We start from the raw sequence: 23,363 nt of genomic DNA, 5'->3' as shown, positions 1-23,363 counted from the left end.
ATATTTGAGGTAGTTTGAAAGAATTTGGAAAAATATTTGTGTTAGATATACTTACCAAAATTACTTTTGTATATTTATATTGTTCTTGGGATTTTATATTTTTAATAATGTATGAATAATATTATAGGTACCTATTAAATAATTATTTAATACATTACATTATTTAAATAAATATTATTACAAGATATTTCATTATAATGTATGCTATTTATTTTTAAGCTAATCAGTACCAAAATAAAAATGTATTAAATTAAAAAAATATTATAAAAATCAAGTGATAATCACTGCGAACATTAATTAACCTATTTAAATAGGCAATATATTAATGATTATTTAGTATTTATATGGTTATAAATATTTATAGTATTATTAAAGCAATATTATTAAAATTTAATTTTCTTAGTTTCTATAGGTATTCTTAAAATAAGACATTTTAGGGTAAAAATAAATATTTATTAGAATATTCAATATTTCAATGAATCACACTACGATCAAAATATGGTACGTATCTTTCCAATTACTTTTTAGAAAATTCAGAAGAATCTATTTTTTTTAAAGATAATTTAGCAGTAGGTACCCATCAATATTGTGTATAGTAAATTTACCTGTATAAAAATCACACATTGATTAATTGAATACAACCCAAATTATTATAATAATAAATAGTTTCACTATTCATTTAAATACTAAAACAAACATAAATAAATTTCCATTATTCATGGTACACAAACATTGTATTTATAATCCACTAGTATATAAAAATGTTATCCCTCCCAAAAATGTTACTCTAGTTGAACATGTGGACTCGTAATACTACATACAATTAATGTCAATTATTAATTACACTCAAATTTATTGTAAATTCAGCTTTCAGATAGATATAAGATTTAAGTATGTTAACTTAAACTATCTTAAAACTGCAAAAATAATAAAATGTAATTAAAATACATAATTTTATTTTATATATTATAAATTTAAAAAAAAAAAAAAAGATTAGGCAGTACAATTTACAATACCAACAATATTTTACACTTCTTAAATCGATCAAATATAAAATTTAAAATATGCGTAATAATAATAAAATAACAGCTGTACCAGCAAACAACTTATCTAAGTTTTTTTTTATATTTCGATTCCTTTTTTTATATCCTGTATAATCCACTTGACCCATTCTTATTTTTTGGTCTAATATTTTAAATATTTTATTCTCCAAAATTCTGATTCTTTTCAAATAATTAATGGCTTCTTGACCTTTTTGTTGATCCAAACCATAACTATGAGTTCCTAAATACTTTATTGAAGCATCTAATATATGCAATTGTCTTACTATCATCCCTAATATCTGGGCAATTCTTTCAACATTCATATCATTTTTTTTAATATCTAAAGAATAATTAGACCAATTCCATGTATGAAAACATTTAAGCGCAGTAGCCAAAAGCTTACGATGTGGTGACAAAGTAATTCCCATATTAACAAATTGGTCATTATTTCCAGAAAGTAAGTTTTTAAAAGTTATATTATTGGAAATTAGCTGATCTGTATAGATATCCATAGATAAGACTTCTAAAAATGATTTAATGTCTTTACTAAAACCATTTTCTAATTCAGTCATAACTTCATCCCAATAAGGATGTTCTTCTTCTGAATAATAAACTTCTAGTTGTGCATTTTTATAATCGCTATTTAATAAATTTAAAATATCAACCATGTTTTTATTTTCAGCTATTCTAAACACTGTCTGACATTTCTTGTCGGTGACATCTTTGTCAGCTCCTTTTGATAATAGAAATTTGACAATATTAACATGGTTGTTACGTACTGCAAAAAACAAAGCCGTCTCTCCAGACTGATTATCTTTCATCTCTATATCTGCACCATGATCGACTAAAAATTCTACTAATTTTAACCAACCATTGGAGCATGCATACATGAGCGCTGTCAATCCTGTCCTATCTTTAGAGTTAATATCAATACCATCAACATTTGCTAAATGCTTTAAACAATTTAATAAGTCCAATTCATTAGAAATTCTAGAACAATTACATACACACATTATAACATTATGACAGTCATACTCTATTAATGGATCAGCACCATTCTGTAAAAGATATATTACAGCATCTAAAGATCCATAAAATGCTGCATTCATCAAAACAGTCCAATTATTATTCAAATAACTGTTAATATTAACAGTTCCCGAGTTTAAAGCACGGGTGATTTCTGGTACATTGTTTGTTGTACAAGCATTTATCAATGTTAATTGAAAATCTTCTACTTCTGGTCTTACATTATATGATTTGCGTTCAATAATATCACCAAATTCATCATACTCATCACTATCGCTTTCCCATTCAGCTGGAAAAATGTTTTTCTCAAATTTCATGTTGACGCTTATTGGAACTAGAACAAATAATTTAAACATTAATAGTTTATATTTTATTCTAATAAATTTTGCACATATTCAAATAAATAAATTATATTACAAATATTTAATTATCACTTATATACATAATGAATGCCGAACTTAAAGGTCTAAGGGCCCCAAGACAGCTAATAAAGAAGAGACCTTTTTTTGGGTACGCAATTTGTGTGCACCGCTTTTTTTGGCACTTGGCTAGAGGCCTGGGCCCTGGGAAAGTAAAGGCTTTCAGGCAACTGCTTAGTTTACCAAGGAAGAAGTTCAGCACTGTACATAATAATATTATACTACCTACCACACATAATTAGTACCATATTGGTACTAATTATTAATAGGTATAATGATAGGTTGAAAGACTATATAACTGTTATTTTATAACCAATAATAAAGCATTTCAATTTTCATTGAAAAATATATGTATACATATGTATATATTGTGCAAACAAACCCCATTTGTTAAAATATTTATCCTTAACCAAATTAATAACTAAAATATTAAATCAAAATTGTTTATTACCTACTAAAGTTTAAATAAGGTGTGAACCATTTAATATTCTATTCAAAAACATAAAGAAACAATGGTCTCACTCTTACAAATATACAATATAGTGAATTTTATGTAAGAATCCTGTTAAAACTCAGTTATTTTTAATATAATAAGATATATTAAATTTAAAGGTATTATCTATACTCTATTCAACTTGAGAAACGTACTAAAATCTATGAGTATTTTCAAATTTATAAAAAATATATTATAATTTTAAAATGATAATATCTTGCTTCAAAATTAAAATATAAAAAAAAAACCCTTTTGAGGTGTCCTAGACTATATTTTTAACTTTAAAAGGCCCCCTTATCAAAATTTGTTTTCACTGAATCTTCCACATAATATAGAAACAAAGATATTCCATATTCCCATGATTACGGACTCTGGTTCAGTTAAGGACAAAGGCACCTATAATATATTTAATAAAGAAGAATATTTCCTGTGTATTGACTGACCGGATAGATTTTTACATTATTGAATAAATTATTAATAATTAATAATAATCAAAACTATTTTAAATTAAAATATACTTATATTTATAAAAATGTAAATATTAAAAATCTATCTAGTTGATGCTTAGGAAATATTCTTCTTTATAAAATATTTAGTTAATAGGAGCCTTTGTCCTAAACTGAATCAGAAAGCCATAATCGAGGAAATACAGAATATTTTTGCTCCTATATTATGTGGCAAATAAAAAGAGAAATTAAATGTTGGTGTGACAGTTCTTTAAATTTGATAATAAAATATTTCAGTGTAAATAACAGAGTAAAACAGATTCTTCTGAACATTAATTTTTTATGTTATGGGTAGTAAGATATAAAAAACACATGTGTCTATAATGTCCTCTTAACCATATTTTGTTTGTGCTTGTCCCATAATTATAAGTAACTAAATATTAGAAAGTATAAATTAAGACACATAATACCATTTAAAATTATTTTTCAATATTGAAGCAAATTATTAGGATTTGAAAATTTAGATGAAGACATAAAAAATATTTTTACCTTTAAACTTTATTATATTGTATTATTTTTATGATTTGACATTATACACACTATAATGTCTTTTTATTATAATAACATTAAAATTAACTAAATAAAATTGATTATTCCGATCATAAAATTGACTATGTTATGTGTTATTAAGACAGAGACAACACATGCGGGTATTAAATCAACTTAATGGATAGGCTTTGGCCAATATTAATAAAAAAAATTACTTAGTAAGGTTAAAGTAAACAAATTATTTTTGAAAAAATCATTCAGAAAATGCAATTAAATGATTGGACCTGATAATAAAATTATATTGTACACTGTAGTTATATAAAAATAAAAATTATTAACAATATATAATTTAACATAATATTGCATAATAGTATGTAATATAAAACAGTATGGATCATGTTATGGTACCAATTTTCATTTACTATATTAGTGCCTCTTCCCTATAATTTAAAAATACTAGGTATACACTGCATTGAAATTTATTCAATAATTTTATAAATAAATAGTTTTCATAATAACATTTGATATATGAAGATGAACAATAAGATTACCACCAAATGAGAAGGACTTTGGACAACTTATAATCCTCTTTATAAAACAAGTTATTTCTACTATACTGTCTATACAAAAGTAAATAATGTTAATAGTCCAGTATTGATTAAAACTCTTTGAAATATTTAAAAATTGAAGTAAAATCAAAATATATAAACTATAAAACCATATACTCATTTGCAAAATTTATACTAAATGTAAAATATACTAAAATATAAGAACTTAGACACTACAAAATAGTGAAAATTATTTTAATTCAACAAAATTAAACTGTGTTTAAAACAAATTCTTTAAATTGTATTTAATATTAAAATTTGGGTGGTTAAAATATGATGTATTATAGTACCTGTTTTGGGTTTTTGTTTTCTAAATATTTGTTCAGATTTCTGAATATCTATATTAAACGCTGGACACATACTTTGATAATAAAAATTAAAAATAAATGTCATATCGGTACAACCAAAAGCAGTAAACATGATTATTCTTTGATGTAATCATAACATTTCAATAGAATTGATTACATAAAAAAACAAACATGAGGTAGGATTTAATAGCAAACAGAAAATTAAAATTAAAATCACACAACACAATGACATTGATCAAACGGCATACTAGTACAAGTATACAACAGGTAGGTACTAACTATTTTTTAATAACTAGTTAAGACAGTCAAGAGCCTATAGTTAATTCTAGAGTCTAGAGAGGTAGGTCATACAATAAGATCACTTACTCGATGGTGTAAGATGATGTAATACAGTTGATAATAATGTGCAATTATTACTTCATTTATAATTCACGAAGGATTTGATTCAAACAGCTGTCAGTAGATGTAACCGTTAAGTCGTGTAGGCATGGAGCTCTGTTAAGTATTTGGTAATCTAAAGTTGTTAGTTTGTTATAGTTTAACTTATTAGTAATTACTGAAATAATGTCAAAGTTCAACAATCAATAATCATTTGGTTCATTTTTCACTTTAATAGTTTAATACATGATTTATGATGAATTCATGATTAACTGATAAGGTGCTAAATCAGTTTAGTATACCAAAACTGAGTACCTAATCGGTTGTTTTTCAAGGCAACCTACGCTCTGTTTTTAGTTTTTCTGTACTCACTGCTTATAATTTTATAAAATGTTGATATTGATTATTGTAACGATCGTGATTATTGATAATCATTATCAATATATTTATCTATCCGTATTCCGTGATAATTATTTGTAATTTAAAATTCGTCGGTCACTGGCCGACAACGAATTAAGAGGTAAAAATGTAGAATCCGATTGCGTATGATTACTACGATTTATCCTCTTGAAAACACGATTGGGTTTGTCAGTCGAACATTCGAATGACGATAGAACCCAAAAATACGATACGATTGTCGATTGCGTACTTTAAACGTCAACAGAAAAAAGGGTGAAGAAAAGTTAAGTTAACAGTCTTAAATATACAAAAAATATATAGAGAATTGCATGTCTTACAAATTTTGGGTTATCTAACTTTTGGCTTTTACTAGATTTATAACCTTGAAATAGTTGATTTTACATTTTAATTTATATATTCAGTTTTATCTGAATAGTAAATAAATATATATATATAAGGAAAACGTAACTTACTGATCTATCGACGCACTACTACAACCATATTTGACAAATCGTGCTGAATTTGGCATACAAATAACTATTATGCAGACATTCGCTAAAGCGGATTTTTTTAAATTCAATCCCTAAAAAGGTTAAAAATGGTTTAACATTTTTAAGAAACCGAATTGTTCGGAAAAATACCTTGAAACAAAAATTACATAAGAATCAAATTATATTCAAAACAAAAAGAATATTTTGTAAAATAGGTGGATACTAAACAATATATGACAAACATTGCACGGGATTACTGTTGTTTACAAAAAAGAAATTCTAAAAATTAAAAAAAATAATTTAAACATATTAATCTAACCCAAGCAACAGCTTTACTTTATGGTGTGTACAAATTATGAATAAATAAGATTTTGAATGAAAAGAGTTGGAATATTGGTTATATGTATTGAATAATAATAATGTTTTATCGAGTTGACATAAACTGTGATGAAAAAATTAAAAATTAATATAATATAATAAGCTTGAATGTATGATTTTAAAGTAATAAGTAAGTATTAATATCCTTTTGGCTTACAATACTCTGTATTAAAATAGAAACGAGTGTTTAGTGCTGAACATTTTTATTATAAATATATGACATACCTAACTGTACATAAGTGTTAAATACGAATTATATTAAGCTGAATATTAGCTGAGCTAATATAGGTGATTCGGGTTATTTTATATTATTTATATAACAATAAAGTATTAAAATAAACTATTGAAGTAGTGGTTCCCAAACTTTTCGCATCACCAAAAGTAAAATATGTAATCGTAAATATGGATTTACCTTCTCCAAATAAAGAATAAATATTTATTGTTAAAGTACTAAAGTATCAATATTTACCTCGTTCCTCAGTTTTGGGGAACCGTTGCATAGTATTAAAGGGGAACAGAAAAAAAGTCTCGGAGAAAAAAAATACAAATTGGAATATTTTAAACAAAACGTATATAATCATTCTGTATGATATGTTATGATATAAACTTGAATAATTACTGTGATCTGACCCGGTAATTTTGACGACACTTTTGCTTGTTCTTTCATGTTGCATTTAATTTTCTCAGCGATCACCAAATTTTCACTAGACAAATGACTATGGATGCGTATTAATTTGGGACTATTTAAATCCAAACTAGTAATAAAATTTGCAAAACATTTCAATAAGTAATAACGATGCTTTAGAACATTTCCACTGAATATGTTTCAGGCAGGTTTTTTTTTTTTTTATAAAAAAAATTCTATGCAATTTTCATGTTACCTTATTAGATTTTAAAATTTCCACGAGGAAACAATAAAATCTGTTAAATACTGCTTGACGTATTCTGCTTCGTCTGTAACACACTCATACCTATACTGACCTACTGAACTATACTATATTATACTATCATCGTCTATTCGTCTATACTTACAACTTATAAGAGGTCACCGTAGTTTACTTTATTATATTATGCTAATATGCTCTACCGCCTATTATAATCTGTAAATGAATATATATAAATATGCATACTATAATCTACTGACGATGCCGTAGGTAAAAACCAAAAATTATCGTTTTTATTAACTTTATCATCATTTTATCTACGGTTTTCCACAGTAACCTAACATATTTACGTATATTAGGTAAACTATAAGTATAAATGTATAACATAAAGTAATTAGTAGATTTTATCATTTTATTTTTAGTTTTTTTACATCAAATTAACATATTATACAAAGTGAGTGTATAAGTTGTATTTAAAATATTCTAATTTGTAATTTTTTATCATCAGTAATAATAAATAAAATAAATGTATTATATCTATTATATAATAATAAATACATAAATGTGGTGAACCGGACGAAGCAGACCACTCTGACAGTCAGACTACGACTAAGTAGTGAGTAATATTCTATAGTCTACGAGTCGGGCGGGCCAAAAATCGTATATGGCAGCGCTATCTAGCGATAAAAGTGAGGAGGACACGTTAACTGACTATACTGTTTGTGCACTAAATAGTATTAGATAGCAATTCTCTTGTTTATTTTGTTGTGTTGGTCATCCTGGCGACTTAAAAATATTGGAATCTATTCCGTTTTTGCAATAAAAAATGATAGGTAGTAGGTACCTAGTTCGTAGTTGCTATTGTTGCTACAAAGTTACTCGCCATTTCGCCAGTCCGAATTTCCTACATCCGATTTACTACTTAACTAGTAAGTGATTCATCTTCTATTGTTCTGCGATTTTCTCAAAAAAACTTGTTCGTTTCGGCATTTTATTTTTTTATTTCATTTAGTATTGAAATTCTCTAAGCCGTATTACTGTGAACGAATAACTTTTGACAGTTAACATATCATTTTGACTGAAAAACTAATTTTTAATTAAAAGAAATATGGCACCATCAGCTGCTGTGAACAAGAGAGATAGTGTTCCATCGACATCCGAAGATTTTGATTTAGAGAAGACGGCCGAAGAAGCGAAATCTTTGATTGAGAAAGTCATCAAAGATGTGGGCAAAAAATCTGCAACCAGACAGTTGATATTTGGTTCGGCGTCTGGATGGTACTAAATTTAAGCTCTTATTTGTTTATAATGTGTTATTATTTATATGTGTGATACTATTTGCAGGGCAACTGGTTTTATTATGATGAAATTGGGTAAAGCTGCTGCGTTCACAGTTGGAAGTGGTATATTAGCATTACAACTAGCCAATTCAAGCGGTTACATAAAAATTGATTGGGATAAATTGACCAGAGGTGTTGAAAGAGTAGCTGAACAAGTCGAAGACAGTACAAGTGACAAAAAGAAAGGATTATTGAAGAAGGTAACTTATACACAATAATATAATTTGTACATTAAATGTATTATGTCCACATAAGTTCCTCAATTCTCGTGCTTTTCCACTCTTGGCAAGATTTATATATTTTCTATGTACTAATTATCTTTTAGGTCAGAGACATTGTAGAGAACAATTCCATTATGGCTGCTGGATTTACGGGTGGTTTCTTCCTTGGTGTCGCCTACTCATAAACAGATTTTCTATACGCAACATTTAAGAATTAATTGCACAACATTTTAATTATCAAAAGCTAATATTTAAATATTGTAACTTTTATAAAATTAAAACAATAATAACTAATTATAAAAATTCAAGAAGTATATAAAATAATATATATATATTCATAATATTCATTAAATTTTTTAAATTGGACATAAACCATCAATTAATAATTATTTAATTTTTGTGTGACATTTCTTGATATATGAACCAATTTCAGATGGGACGCTTTGTCGACAAGAAACTAGACAAAGCTGAGGATTTATTAAGGAAGAAAGAACGCAAAGCTAAACGTTGGTTTAACCGTATATCTGGTGACGAAGACGAGTTTGTTTTTGAAGAGATTCATGTATTTTTAGCATCTTATTTAGTTGGCCTTTTTCTTGGAATTTCTTGTGGCATAGTTACTCGCTGAAATGGTCTTTAAATAATACACTTTTACACTACAAAAAAAAAATTTAATGTTGTATAATTGTTCGCATGTATATAGCAAAGCACTATTACTAATAGTTCCATATTAATTAATTTAAATAATTTGTCAATGAGAAGTCAATTGATTTTTCATTTATTTATTAATATACATAATTAATAATTATATTGTATTATCATCATGCTTTATTTAGTTTAAGTATTATTTTGATACTAGTCAGTTCAAAACGAGTTGTTTCATTCATTTATGTAATGTTTTGTGATAAAATAAATTATGAACCTAGACTTTTTGATGTCTTGTTTATTTATATTTTATTGTCATCAATAGATTTAATTTTACAAATTAAAATTGTTTTGTAAACTGTTCCATGTATATACAATCAATAATGTTTACAACTAGTGGTTTTATTATAGATTTGATGTAACAATTGGAAAAAGAAAAGGTTAAACTGTGTATTTTTTAATTTATGTCATACAACTTTCATATTACAGCTTTTTTGAAAATCCATTAAAAGTCACTAACTAAAAATATTCTTGAAATTATTCATAGTTTATTATTTGTAAAAGCCAGGTAAGACCTAGCCATAAAAATAATAATTTGGTCGGGCGCATGTAAACATCGTCAAAAGTACCTTTTATGTATTAACTCCGCCAGAAAAGAAAATTAGTTAACAGTATAAAATTAATACTTGTAATCCTGTAAGCTATAATATATTATTATAAAAAAAAAATCATAATTTTTTTTAATAATAATCTCCACAGAAAAAAAAAGTTACGCCCTATATGTATACCAAAAAATAAAAATAATAATTATCTGAAGAAATAAATACGATATATAACTGTTGTAATGTGTAAAACGTCAAATAGTCATGAATTGCATTCATAATCAACAACTATTTTTAAATTAAACGACGCATTAAACTGATATTAACCTTAAAAATTTCAACATACCTATGTCATTGCAACGTATTTAATGAGTGAAGGCAGAAGAAATTAAGTATTACTGGGGGAATTCCCATTTACCAATTATAGGTAAGCAAATAAAACTTGCGCAGTTTACAATGTTGACATTAGATCTTTTTTATCTTACTAGTATTCACTATTCTGGCGGAGTTTACAATCGCTCAATTAGTCATGTTTAATTTATTATAATAGATCCGCTCTTGCCTACCTACACACCCCTTTCTCAAGGACACACCCATGAAATTTGTTTGAAAAAATTTAATGGAAACTAAAAACTAATAAAGATCTAAGTACCTACCTCCTTATATTTTACTAACTCCAACGTGGGAGTACTAATTTCTAAGAGACTTTTCCTATTTGATGTTACATTTGACTTGGTTTACTAAAAATAACAATTTACCACTTTTTTCTTATTTCCTACCATGACGTTTAGATGTCATTAAACCCCTTTCACCACATCAATGCATAGAAATATTTAAATTAATACTTACATTATTATGCATTATTAACTCTTTACTAACTAAATTGGAAAAGGTAAATTACATACTTTATTATGCATAATAATTAATAACCAGTAAACAGTGGTAACAACTATTTAAATGACCAAATGTTGATATATAATAGAATTAATTTGCAATACATATAAAATAATATAAGGTAAACATTTATTAGCAAATTGTGCTTATTATTATTTAAATATTTTGAATTTTATATAAATATTGTTGTAATAATAAGAAGTACTTATAGAACTAAAATAAATAGTTTTATGTAAAATGCAATTAAAAACAAATAGGTAACTAAACAACAATTATGTATAGGATTAATGCTTAGTGTTTACACATAAAAGAGTATTTTTGGTATTTAATAACATTAAGTCTTATATAGATTATACAAATTTAAAATTAGTTGTATAAAATTATAACTTTATTAATATTTAATTCTGATTCTAGATGATACTTATGTAATTTAGGAAGTTCATAAAAAAATTAATAAATTGTTTTGAAATTATTAATTATTAAAATATAGAATTATTTAGATACATAAAGCTACTCCATCCAATACTTCATCATTTCAAATCAAACATTTTTAAAATTCTATAACATTTTTAATTATGAAACTTGTTGGCAAACCAATTTTATATTTGTTGTATTATGGCCACACATATAGTAAATTATTACCAATTATCTAAAAAATCAAATCCTGTCTTTGGAATGTCATCATCATCATCATCATTATTAAGAATATTATATGTAGAATCTTGAATTGTTTGTTTAGGATTTATGACTTGTGGTGGTGGTGGCGGTGGAGGAGGGCCTTTAGGCTTTGTCTTATCACTTTTTACAGCTTTGTTTTTGTCTTCAGTTGGCATTAGCGATTTGAAGAGAGCATTAGATTTAATTTTACTAATGAGTTTGTTGTCTTGTGGTTCTTTAGTTACTATTCGTTTTACAACTGTAGCTTTACACTCATTTGCAGAGAAGTTCTCTCGAACACTATCGATATGTTTGCACAAATCCAACTGACTCCGTGTAAACCAAGAAAAGCCACTTTCAGAAATTTTTTTCTGAAAAAAAAAAATAAAATGTCTGATGTCTTACAAGAATATTTCCAAATAATGGTAAAAGAAAATGTTTAACATCCTCCAATAATTTGAATATACATATTGACACTAATAAATAATGTGTCTGTTAAAACACTACTGCAAGCGTTTTAAATGTACTATGTTTTTTTTTAATCTTGGTTTTTTAAAAAAAATATTTAAAATGTAGGTATATAACATGATAATATTAAAAAAATATAATAGATTCATAAATCTGAGAAAATGTAGATAAAATATACTATCCTTCACTAGTCTGTTTATTATAAATAGGTAGTGATATTATTTTACACACAAGAAAAATAAAAATAAGTCATAAAGCAACTTACATCTGATTTTTTGTATTTTGAATATTTCAATACAGTTTCCGGACTGATAATTGATTCTTCCAGTATTTTGTTTTGTTCGTCAACAGTTAGCTCAAGCCATAAAGATTGATACGCATCCTTAGTAGCATCCACATCCTTGCGTATGCGTTCTGCAATCGGATTGATTGTGTATAAATAATCATAGTAGACGTTTTGGGACTGATTTAGATCCATGACAATTTCTAAAACAAAAAAAATTGTAAATCCAGTGTCAATAAATTGAATATTCAGCTATAAATTTATTATATCAATTGGTTATAGATTTTTATGTGCAAATAGTAATAAACAGTAATCAAACACAGTATAGATAAAAAGAAAGAGGTTTACTTCTATAACTCCTTACCTGTAATGAATTATGACAATGTCTATGAAAATGCTATAATTTACAAATATATATTCATATCACCATCAAATTAATTGTTCAACCTATGCTAAATGACAGACTAAATGGCCAGATGGGCGACATGTTTCATACATAATTTTAGATACTGTTATAGGTAGTTAAACAGTATATTGTATATTTTACTATATTAAATCAAATTTTTGAAAATAATATTATTAAACATTAAACACAATTGTTAATACCGTCAATCGACACCGCAATGTTAGTATTTACTTGAATTTATAGTATTTTTCACTTTCTTGTAATTATAATTACGATATCAAATGACACATTGCATAATATACGTGATTAAATTCTAAATTCCGATAACAGTCTAAGTAAACTACTATGATTTACAAAATATAAGACATAAATTTGTGAAAAAATTGTACGGTATTGCCTGTGTACTGCATAACGTATTGTTTTTATTCTGTGGTATTATCTCGGTTATGACGCATAAGGCACAAACACGATAAAGTATAAATTATAATTTAGTTAAAGTGTATTAATTGTAATAAAAATAAATAAAAATATTGTAAAGATACAGAATATACAATAAACTAATAACTAATAACTAATATAACTACTATTAACTACCTATAGTGGTAAACACAACTTATTCAACTCAAGATTATAGAAGTGACCACTGAGTAGTGAGTACTGATTACTGCGAGTACCATATCACAGAATTCTATGACCGTATTATCACAGAACGATTATTCTGTTATATGGATATTATAATGTATTTTTGTGATAACATATCACATTGTTATTACTTATTTATTTCTATATATAGTAATAGTATATTAGTATAATAATATAATAATGCGAATTACTTTTACAGTTAATATTATTGGTTATTACTTATTGACAATTTATTAATCACTCTATAGTCTATATTATTATTATTTATTTTTAGTTATTACTATTTACTGCTTTATTAGGCGTATCCACTACTAAGTAGTAAGTACTAGGCTAAAAGCTTTACTAGGGAATAGAAACTTAATGGCTTATAATGCTTATATATCATTCTAAAATTTGTACAAATAACATGCAGTTAGCAGTTATGCATAAAAAATTAAAAAATGAACAAAAGACCAACAACAGTCTCTGGAATTTTCGTTAAAATTGGTCTGAGTATTTTCAAATGCCAGTATGCAAGTATGCTGCAAATATTATACGGACATTGACGATTGACGACACTGTCTTTTGTAACAAATTCTTTTTTTCAATTATCTTTATTAAAATTAAATGTCTTAGACTTTCAGTCTACAGAGCCTGCAGTAGCGTAATTAGGAATTTAGAAATTCTCCTTGGTTGCTTTTGGAGGTTACATTTTTTTAAGTAAAAAACTGTTAACTTTATCACTTCCAAAAAAAAACTTTAAACTCTATTCAGTAAATAATCATTTATAATTGGATTATTATTAAATTAAAAATATTGCAAAATATTTGTTCCGGAGGTGATCTTAATTCCCTTAATTACGCCCCTAGTTGAACCACTAGTTTTTTTCTGAACAAATATTACACAGTTAGGTCATATAATGATAATATATATCAATGGAGTTTTATGGTATTATACAAAACTAAAATTTGTATACAATGCATCATGATCGTTGTTGATAGACAGATGGTTGATGAAGAATGAAAATATATAGGTATTAGTGGTATTACTGTATATTTGATAGGTAAACTATTACAAATTTATAAATTACAACTCGTCAGTGGCGGTCAAATGATTTTGTCATGGGGGGGATGTGACGTAAAAAATAAAACAAAATTTAATACATTAACATTATAGTACAATATACATAAATTTAATTGTTATAAATATTAAAGAAATAAAGTCATGGTGGCCGGGGGGGATCTACCCCCTTAACCCCCTCCCCGTTTGACCACCTCTGCAACTCGTAATAGTTTTCAATATTTTGTTTGTTATTTTAATTAATAAATATGGTTTTTTTAAACTTTCAATATGCGCATATTATAATAATTATATATATACATTTTTAAATATTGAATTATAAATTAGGTAAAACCACTATAATTAATAATATATATGTATAGCCTGTATAGGTACATTGACGCGATACGATGAGTGTACTATTATTACTTTAAATATTTTACTATATAAATTATAGACCAGTGATAGGCAACCTTTTTGGACTCTCGGGCCATCACATTCACAAATCAAAAAGAGTTCGTGGGCAGGATAAAAATAAAAATTTTATATTCTTAAATTATTTACTTTAAAAAAAAAAAATACTGTCTAAAACGTTAGAATAAAAAAATATATATAAAAAAAAATTTTGTTGTTCTAAATTTTAAAGCGGGCCGTCGTATGATAACTGATAAGCGACCATAGGCGGAAATTCATTGGAAAAGTTGGGGGAGGGCTACGATTTTTCTCATAAACCAAAGCCGTTAGAAATGTATTGATTGTATGCGCAATATGTATGTATAATGGATTTTATTTTCATTTTCATTTAGTAAGATAGATCTTTAAAACTGGAGAGCGAATTTTGTTGTATGGGGTCTTGTTAGATTCACATTGGTTAGGAGAAGTGCAGTGAAGATTTTCAGAACTTTACATTTTATAATTAATTCATTACAGAGCTTCAAAAAAAAAAATTAAAACACATTTTATTGAGAGTTTTTTTTTTATATTTTCCAGCTTTATAGCTTTATAGTGAGTTAACGATTGAAGATAAAGTTCTGAAAATCTTCACAGCACTTCTCCTAGACTGAATATAACAAGACCCCAAATAACAAAACCCGTTCTCCAGTTTCGGTAATCTACCACTCTAAACGAAAATCTAACAAAAAATAACAATTTTTTTAACTGTGAAAAATTATTATACACGGTGATTCTTTTATCATAAAACACTCATTATTTCAAAAATTATTCATGTTTTTTAAAACATTTTTTTACATATTTTCAAGTTTTTAAAAAACAACGTTTTTATTTAAAAATTATATTTTTAAATATTTTTTATCCTTATATTTTTTTAAGATTTTTACTTTTTTGAATGACAACAAAGAGTTTTATTTTCATATTTCAAAGCAGAAAAATTTTCTGAATATTTTGATACATAAAAATCGAATTTAGGGTGAATAGTTTATGAATTATAAGTATTTAAAGTTTATATGTGTGGAATGGAGTGGTACGGAGTTATCCTGCAAAATGTTGGTCCACTACTCCGCTTGTCAAAACTTTAAATACGTATAACTCATTAACTACTCGCCCTAAATTCGATTTTTATGTATCATAATATTCAGAAAACTATTCTGCTTTGGATTATGAAAATTGAAATTAAAACTCCATGTTGTCATTCAAAAAAGTAAATAACTTAAAAAATATAAGGGTAAAAAGTATTTAAAAATATAATTTTTTAATAAAAACGTTGTTTTTTTTAACAAGGAACTTAAAATTATGTAAAAAAATGTTTTCAAAAACATGAATACTTTTTGAAATAATGAGTGTTTTATGATAAAAGAATCACTGTATATTGTATTTTTAAATTAATATAACTTTATATATTTTGTTATATTCAACAGACGATAAAACAAATCACTATAGGACAGTGTTTCAAATTATAATTTTAAGTTTCGTATAATTTATTATACAAAATATTATACAAGCAAATTTAAAATATAAAAATTATTATGTGTTATATTTTTTTTTTTTAAGAATATATAAAAATGAAACTACAAAATTGTTATGTTTGCAAGAATGTTTGAGGGGGTTCGGTGGGCTTTTTTTTGAGGGAGGGCTAAGCTCCCTAAAGCCCCCCCCCGATTTCCGCCAATGTAAGCGACCACTGATGTAGACAATAGACAATGTCATGTATAGTACTGTCAGTACTGACCACAGAAACTGAGGCATTGACATACTGTAATAGTATAAATTATTGCAATATACCACAGAGGCACAGAATAATAATTAATAGTAATAGCGAGTTGGAAATTGTTCATTAAAGTGTGCAAACTGCATATACATATATAGATAGGTATTATAAATTAATACTGAATCAGGAGCGGATCCATGGAGGGAGGGCAAGGGGCCATGCCCCCCATAGACTCTGCCAGTTTGCCACTCAGGTAAATTTTAGGAAGTCTGTTTTTCGGCAGTCGATAAAATACGATACGCACATAGTATTCCCCCCCCCCCCCGTAAATATGTTCTGGATCCGCGGCTGTACTGAATAGTATTTCATTATTACCTAATATACGTAGTACGTACACAATAAACATAAATTATAAATATTTAAATGTTTTTGTATAAGTATATGGTATGTCTGTTAATACCTACCTAAATAATATAATAAGTTATATTATTATTTATTATATAATTATTAAACAAATTTGAAAGAAAATTTTCAAGTTATAGAATCATTTTAAAATATAACTGAGATTAATAGATATTTAATATTACAGAAAAATGCATTGATGTTTAACTTCATGGCCTTTAATAAATTTAATAGATTAATTTTCACCGCATGTTTTAAGCAACTGATGACATTTACGATTTTTTTTTGTAAATGTTAATACAATTAATTTAATCGGTAGAAAAGCTTAAAAGTTAATACAAGGTTCCTAATCAGTGGTTAATGGTTATTATATCTATTTAAAAATATTGTTAAATATAAATATATAAATACATAATATATACATAATGAGTAAATAAGAGTATAAGAAAATATACTCATAAATATATATACAAATATATATATTATATATAAGGTGAAGTGGGGTAAGTGCGATTTCAGAATTTTATGGTGAGATAAAGTTTTATTACTAATATTAATAATGAAATTTAATCTACAACATAGTAGAAATTTAAGTATGTAATTTGCAATATTGTACGATCATCCGTTTTCGTGCTTTCACAATTTGTGTCAACAATTGTAATATAACTCGCGTTTTGAAAAGTAGACTTGTCATAAAGTATTTTTTTGGCAATCCAAATTTAATCTAGAAGTTTCTAATAAAGTTATGTTGTGTGATTTTATGTCTAATTTAAGAATTTACTTAAATTTACGTGCTTAGCTTTCATATTATATTCGCTAATTTGGATTATGCTCTTCCCCCATGTAATATGATCAACGGGGTAAATGCGACAGTTGTTTATGGGGAAGTGCGACATGATGTGCCGCAGGGGGCAACCTTTTAAAAATTAATATTAGTTATTTTAAACACTTGAGTTATAAATGGTTTTTTATCTAATATATTGCTAGTTATGTATCATATTTATATTTGACCTATTAATTATGATTTATACCAATATTTTAATGTATTTATTTGTTATCATTAGTTGACAATGGTGAGGCATTATAATATTAGGAAACTATAAAAGGGGATAATTATAACAAGAATGATCTGCAATATTTGTTTATTATAATCAATATTTCTAAGTGTGAAATGTTGTTAAGTTTTTCTTTTTAACTTTTATTATAAATATAAATTCTTCAATAAAGTTTTTTGAAATATTTTTGTTGTTTTATCAAAAAAATAAAAAATAAATATGTCTAATAGGAGAGTGAAATGAAATGAATTAATATAAGTAAGGAGATGTTTAAAATAATTTTTAGGATATGATTTGTAGTATGCTCCAAATGTGTAACAAAAAAATAGAAATTTGAAATAGCTGTAACTTTTAAACTATTTGAATAAATACAGCTTTAAAAACGAAATATTAAAGCTACAATTATTAAGTTTTAGGCACTTTCCCCATGTTTAAATAACAGTCGTATTAGTATTTTTAAACAGCCGATTTTGCACTTACCCCAAGCCAAGGTACAAGTGCGATATTTATTTTATTTTTTTTACATTTTTAATCGTAAAAGTTTTTGAAGAATATTTTTCACAATTTTGACAGTGGATTTATATGTAACATTTCCATATTATTATATAGCAATAATAATCATATTTTTAAGTTAATTATTTTACAATAAATTGACAGTTAAAGTCGAACTATTCAAAATTGCGTCGGAGTTACCCCAATCCACCTTACTTAAACTTTAAAGACATTTAAAGTTAAAATTTGGACGAAAGACGAAATTAAATATTTAAGAATAACGATTTAAGTTACATAGTTGTAATTCAAAAATATTATTCGCAGGGATTTGAAAACTTAACGTACCTAGATAATTTATTTACACAATGAAATTTTCAAAACATTATACATTTAGATTCATTTTATACTATTTATTCCTTTATTATTACTGCACGACATGCTATTGCCTATCATGTTATTCATTCTAAATGTACAAAATTATTTATAAAAGTACAATTCTTTATTTTCATTTAAATAAAAAATAATAATAAATAACAATAATAACATAATTAACGCCATACGTAGGCTGTAACTACAGAATAGATTAAATCTATATTTTTAATCTATTTATCTATTTAATCTATTCTATTTTAAATATTTAATCAATGATATAACAGTAACAGTGGCGAACCCAGGATTCTATATTACGTATATTATAGGTACTGTGGGTCCGCGGCGCCGTCTGCATTACAAAGTGGTTGTTTGGGTGAAGCCGCGAAGGTAATAATTTTGACCAAAAAATAATAGTCGTTTCGGCGACTATCATTTGTACCGTTTGGGGGGAGTGAAATTATTTTTACCTATACGCCAGATAAAAATCTGGTGACAGATACGGATGATATTATTGCTTATCATTATTAATCACTATTATCGAAAATTTAAATAATTAATTGACAATTGTTGAATGTATATTATTATGAGCATTTTCATACAAAGCCAATAGATTACTTTAAAATATAGTAGTAGGTTAATAAACTAGTAAATAGTAATTATATTATATGTAATTTTATTTACATAACATTTAGCGTAAGGATAATAATTATTTTTGGTTTTTTTATTTGGTGTATAAATGATATCTCTGACATATCAATATTACATAACTGTCCCGTCTAGAGTTGCATTTTATCAATCGATTAATCGACTAAGCTCTTAAAAAAATTCGGTTTGGTCTGAGATTTATTTTTAGCCCTAGAACATTATAATTCATAATATATTCAACTATATAATAAAAATGTTAGTGAGTAATAATTGCTCATGTACAAAAATGTCATAATATTCGTTATTTGTGATTATTCCAACGTCAAACAACGTTAAAACTTATCATTTTAATTTTAAATAATAATTATTTGTCATAAAAAAAAACCCGATTTAGCCCTTTTTATTCTTTTTTAAGGCCCGGTCCTTCATGTCTTTAGTACGCACGTATATATTAATTATATTATGATATATCACAAACTTCTATATTATAAAGTATATTCTAGAACAATTAGTAGAATTAAAATTATAGAAAACCCGGCCGGCACATTTGGCTACTTTAAAATCTAGGGTAGGTCTAATGCATACTCCTGCCCCCCTCCCCCCCAAAAAAAAATAACGCCCTTGCTTGCAATAATATATTAACTAATGATGTAGTAGCTTAAATATTTATAAATACAAGTGAGAGGGCTCAAATTGTCGACGTTTCTTTGATTATAACAATAATGTTCATAGGTACTATTATTTACTAAATATTAAAAATGAAATAATAAATAATATGATAATATTAAATTAATGCCAAAAGATAATAATTTATTATTATTATTATTATTATTATTATTAAAAAATATTTTAAATTAATGTCTCAAGGCATTATAAATAAATTAGATGTATACACAAGGAGAAAGAATACAACAATGATATAATATTTAGGTACATGGGGAGGAATAGAAATAATAGAACCCGACGTTAATTTTTTTTACTAAAGGTTCTTAAAAATATATTTTGTTACAGAACATTTAAAAGATTACTATAAATTCAACAATTAAACTATGAAGTAATGGTTAATAAATTCTAAAGCTATATAATTTAGATCAAAAGAAAATTCAAAATATTACATAATAATATAATCAGTACTAAAACAAAATTATTAAAAAAATAGTAATTACTGATTTTGAAAGTTGTATAAATTGATCCGATACAAATTACAATTAAATTAATGTAACAGATTCTCATCTATTGGTAATAAAAAATGGTGCTGAATGTATGGAAATAACTAATAATAAGCTTTATATACACAGGTCTTCCAAAAACTTTTATGGACAATTCTAAATGTATTTAAGTCCATAATTTTAAAAAAGATACATTATTAAATTTTATTAAATGTTTTCTATTTGTAAGTATATGTCATATTTAAATAAAACAGTAATTAAAAGTTGACTTGTTTTGTAGTTACATAAATAGTGCTTAAATCACCTATTGATTAGTCTGTACACAATATTTGTACAAAGTATTTCATCAAATAAATTAAATTATAATTTAACATAATATAATATGTTATTCTTAAAACGATTGAATATTTGTATTGTTTTCAACATATTATTTTATCATATTAAGCAGTGACTGATCTATATTAAATCAATCATATATCTAGATTTGAGAATGTAGAATAGTTCATTTAATATTTACTAGCTCTTCACACATCATTGAGTTTTGAAATAAAACCTCTATGACTTTGAACTTTGAAGTGTTCATATTAATTTATTAATTTTAAATAAGCAACTATATTAATATTCGTTCTACATTAACGAAACATTTAAAGTGATAGTTCCAAACTGCTTTGTATAACATTGCATATTTGCACAATTATAATGGAATACATTTAATTATTATATAAGTATTATCTCACGACTCACCGCAAACTTTTCACATTTATACCACTATTTTTAAAATTTCAAATTAAATTCTTTAAGAAATTCTTATAATGTATGATTGTTTGTACTTTCTTTCGGACCGTCCAGCTATCCTCAAAAACCACAGGTAAACTCGTTGTCATGTTAACCAAAATAATGATAAATCGGTTAATAAATATTCATTTCGTTTCTATACTTAATCATTGTTGATTTAACGACATTTTTGAACAAAGATAACTTTTTCAGTAATATATTTTATAAACCATTATGGTGCCTTTCTAATAATCTTCTACAACTTTGAAACAAGTTGTGTAAAAATTAAAATCAGCTTGTAGTCTTGATACATAAAATGGGATTAATATTTCAATCATTTTTTTACTTCCCTAATGTTTTCTATTTGTTAGAAACATAGAAATCCAACAATCCCGAACACATTATACCTACATTATGAGTATAAAGTGAATAGCCACTGCAAACGTCAAAAATGACATTGTTTACGTTTTATTAAATAATATGTAGATATGTTAAAAACAGTAACGTTTTATAATTAATTTCAAATTTTACACACAGTTAATCGGTAGTGCACAGACCTTATCCTGTCACTTTTATATTTCTGTTCTCGAGCCGTTCGCCAAGTATATAGAATTGCCTCCGAATTGAAGCCGTTGAGCTCATACCATAATCACGGTAATAATTAGTGCTGCAGAACGGAGCATTTCTTCGTACAGGTTATAATGTATCATAGTTCCCCGTCAGAAAGGTAAAACAGGAATTCGGCCCGGCGATTTTATGTCCGTAAACTTATTACCGTATATTGTTTGGGGGTTCCGGTCGTTTGCAGATAGATTCTATTCAGCACAAAGATGGCCAAAGATGACTTCGGAGATAATTCATGTACATCGTTCCCAGGTACTATTTGTCGTGAACTCCGGCGGGTATAGTTGGATTAGGTATGTCAAAGGTTTGGGTTCTCATCAGCCGGTAACTTACAACACGATCAACCCAACTGAATCCGGGACTGGATACCCACAAACGTCTTCAACATTCGTAATTATTCATGTATTATATGATCGACTTGACGCTGACCGCGAATTTCGATAACGTACAAATCTACAAAATTGAAAACAAAATTAATCGTTTTCTGTGTTGTTAAATAATATAATAAAAATCCCGTTGTCATGTGAATATTATAATGATTTACGCGTTGATTGTATATGGATGAATAAACATTTTATAAAATTACTGATGACCGTATTAATATTATTATTGTAAAACATAATTTAAGATTATTTCTGAGAAAAAATTCTCATTATAAATATTTGTATAATTTACGGAAATAATGACTAAAAACGAAAAAAAAAAATTGGTAAACAACTCATATTATGTATCGTGAAATGGCGTTTTATCGACTTACATATTCGTATAGGTAGTAGGTACAAAAGAGAAAATGCTTTCCTTCACACACGGGGCGGCTAATGTTATATGCGTTAATTCTGCAATATAATATAATTTTAATTCATATCCAGTCGTCGCCGTTGGTTTGATCTAAGTGGAGTTTGTCTACGCTGATTAATAGCTATACACATTCGTCCGTGAAACCGTTTTTACTGATTTTCATATACGACTTCGGGCATATAGGCGTAGACGTTTTAAACACGTCATATATTGGCACATTATGATTTGCGGTTGTAGGTTTCATTCGGCT

The 23,363-nt window shown here is 26.3% G+C and overlaps 3 protein-coding genes across 8 annotated transcripts; 1 reads left to right on the top strand and 2 right to left on the bottom strand.

The window, feature by feature from the left end:
* Positions 1 to 1,001: 1,001 nt before the first annotated feature.
* On the bottom strand, positions 1,002 to 5,520 carry LOC113547923 (ankyrin repeat, SAM and basic leucine zipper domain-containing protein 1-like). Of its 2 annotated transcripts, none has more exons than XM_026948514.1 (2): positions 5,259 to 5,520; positions 1,002 to 2,403 (listed from the first exon to the last, which is right to left on the bottom strand). In XM_026948514.1, the coding sequence occupies exon 2, from the start codon at positions 2,384 to 2,386 to the stop codon at positions 1,058 to 1,060; it is 1,329 nt and encodes a 442-aa protein (XP_026804315.1). In that variant the 5' UTR covers positions 2,387 to 2,403; positions 5,259 to 5,520; the 3' UTR covers positions 1,002 to 1,057. The 2 variants fall into 2 exon arrangements, with proteins under 2 accessions (XP_026804315.1, XP_026804314.1); XM_026948513.1 differs by lacking the exon at positions 5,259 to 5,520 and adding an exon at positions 4,875 to 5,209.
* Positions 5,521 to 8,209: 2,689 nt separating this feature from the next.
* LOC113547988 (FUN14 domain-containing protein 1-like) lies at positions 8,210 to 9,910 on the top strand. 4 transcript variants are annotated; one of them, XM_026948598.1, is made up of 4 exons: positions 8,210 to 8,351; positions 8,527 to 8,700; positions 8,767 to 8,962; positions 9,417 to 9,611. In XM_026948598.1, the coding sequence occupies exons 2-4, from the start codon at positions 8,531 to 8,533 to the stop codon at positions 9,609 to 9,611; spliced, it is 561 nt and encodes a 186-aa protein (XP_026804399.1). In that variant the 5' UTR covers positions 8,210 to 8,351; positions 8,527 to 8,530. The 4 variants fall into 4 exon arrangements, with proteins under 4 accessions (XP_026804399.1, XP_026804398.1, XP_026804401.1 ...); XM_026948599.1 differs by having other exon boundaries at positions 8,251 to 8,351; positions 8,435 to 8,700; XM_026948597.2 differs by having other exon boundaries at positions 8,246 to 8,700; positions 9,417 to 9,910.
* Positions 9,911 to 11,427: 1,517 nt separating this feature from the next.
* Positions 11,428 to 13,578, bottom strand: LOC113548571 (uncharacterized protein C1orf198 homolog). 2 transcript variants are annotated; one of them, XM_026949518.1, is made up of 3 exons: positions 13,533 to 13,578; positions 12,515 to 12,735; positions 11,428 to 12,152 (listed from the first exon to the last, which is right to left on the bottom strand). In XM_026949518.1, exons 2-3 carry the CDS (start codon positions 12,725 to 12,727, stop codon positions 11,763 to 11,765), a joined length of 603 nt encoding a protein of 200 aa, XP_026805319.1. In that variant the 5' UTR covers positions 12,728 to 12,735; positions 13,533 to 13,578; the 3' UTR covers positions 11,428 to 11,762. The 2 variants fall into 2 exon arrangements, with proteins under 2 accessions (XP_026805319.1, XP_026805318.1); XM_026949517.1 differs by having other exon boundaries at positions 11,434 to 12,152; positions 12,897 to 13,562.
* Between the last annotated feature and the right edge of the window lie 9,785 nt (positions 13,579 to 23,363).

This window comes from Rhopalosiphum maidis, chromosome 4 (genome assembly GCF_003676215.2).
Source record: "Rhopalosiphum maidis isolate BTI-1 chromosome 4, ASM367621v3, whole genome shotgun sequence".
Taxonomy (NCBI): Eukaryota; Metazoa; Arthropoda; class Insecta; order Hemiptera; family Aphididae; genus Rhopalosiphum; species Rhopalosiphum maidis.
This window is presented reverse-complemented; position numbering and strand designations above follow the sequence as displayed.

Bases quoted from the DNA above. Each gene is read 5' to 3' on its own strand.
- LOC113547988 (XM_026948597.2), top strand. From the start codon at position 8,531: ATGGCACCATCAGCTGCTGTGAACAAGAGAGATAGTGTTCCATCGACA. The intron at 8,701-8,766 runs GTACTAAATTTA...TACTATTTGCAG, and splicing joins TTTGGTTCGGCGTCTGGATG to GGCAACTGGTTTTATTATGA. The intron at 8,963-9,416 runs GTAACTTATACA...AACCAATTTCAG, and splicing joins AGAAAGGATTATTGAAGAAG to ATGGGACGCTTTGTCGACAA.
- LOC113548571 (XM_026949518.1), bottom strand. From the start codon at position 12,727: ATGGATCTAAATCAGTCCCAAAACGTCTACTATGATTATTTATACACA. The intron at 12,153-12,514 runs GTAAGTTGCTTT...TTTTTTTTTCAG, and splicing joins CAAAATACAAAAAATCAGAT to AAAAAAATTTCTGAAAGTGG.
- LOC113547923 (XM_026948513.1), bottom strand. From the start codon at position 5,004: ATGTTTACTGCTTTTGGTTGTACCGATATGACATTTATTTTTAATTTT. The intron at 2,404-4,874 runs GTACTATAATAC...TATTTGTTCTAG, and splicing joins AAAACAAAAACCCAAAACAG to TTCCAATAAGCGTCAACATG.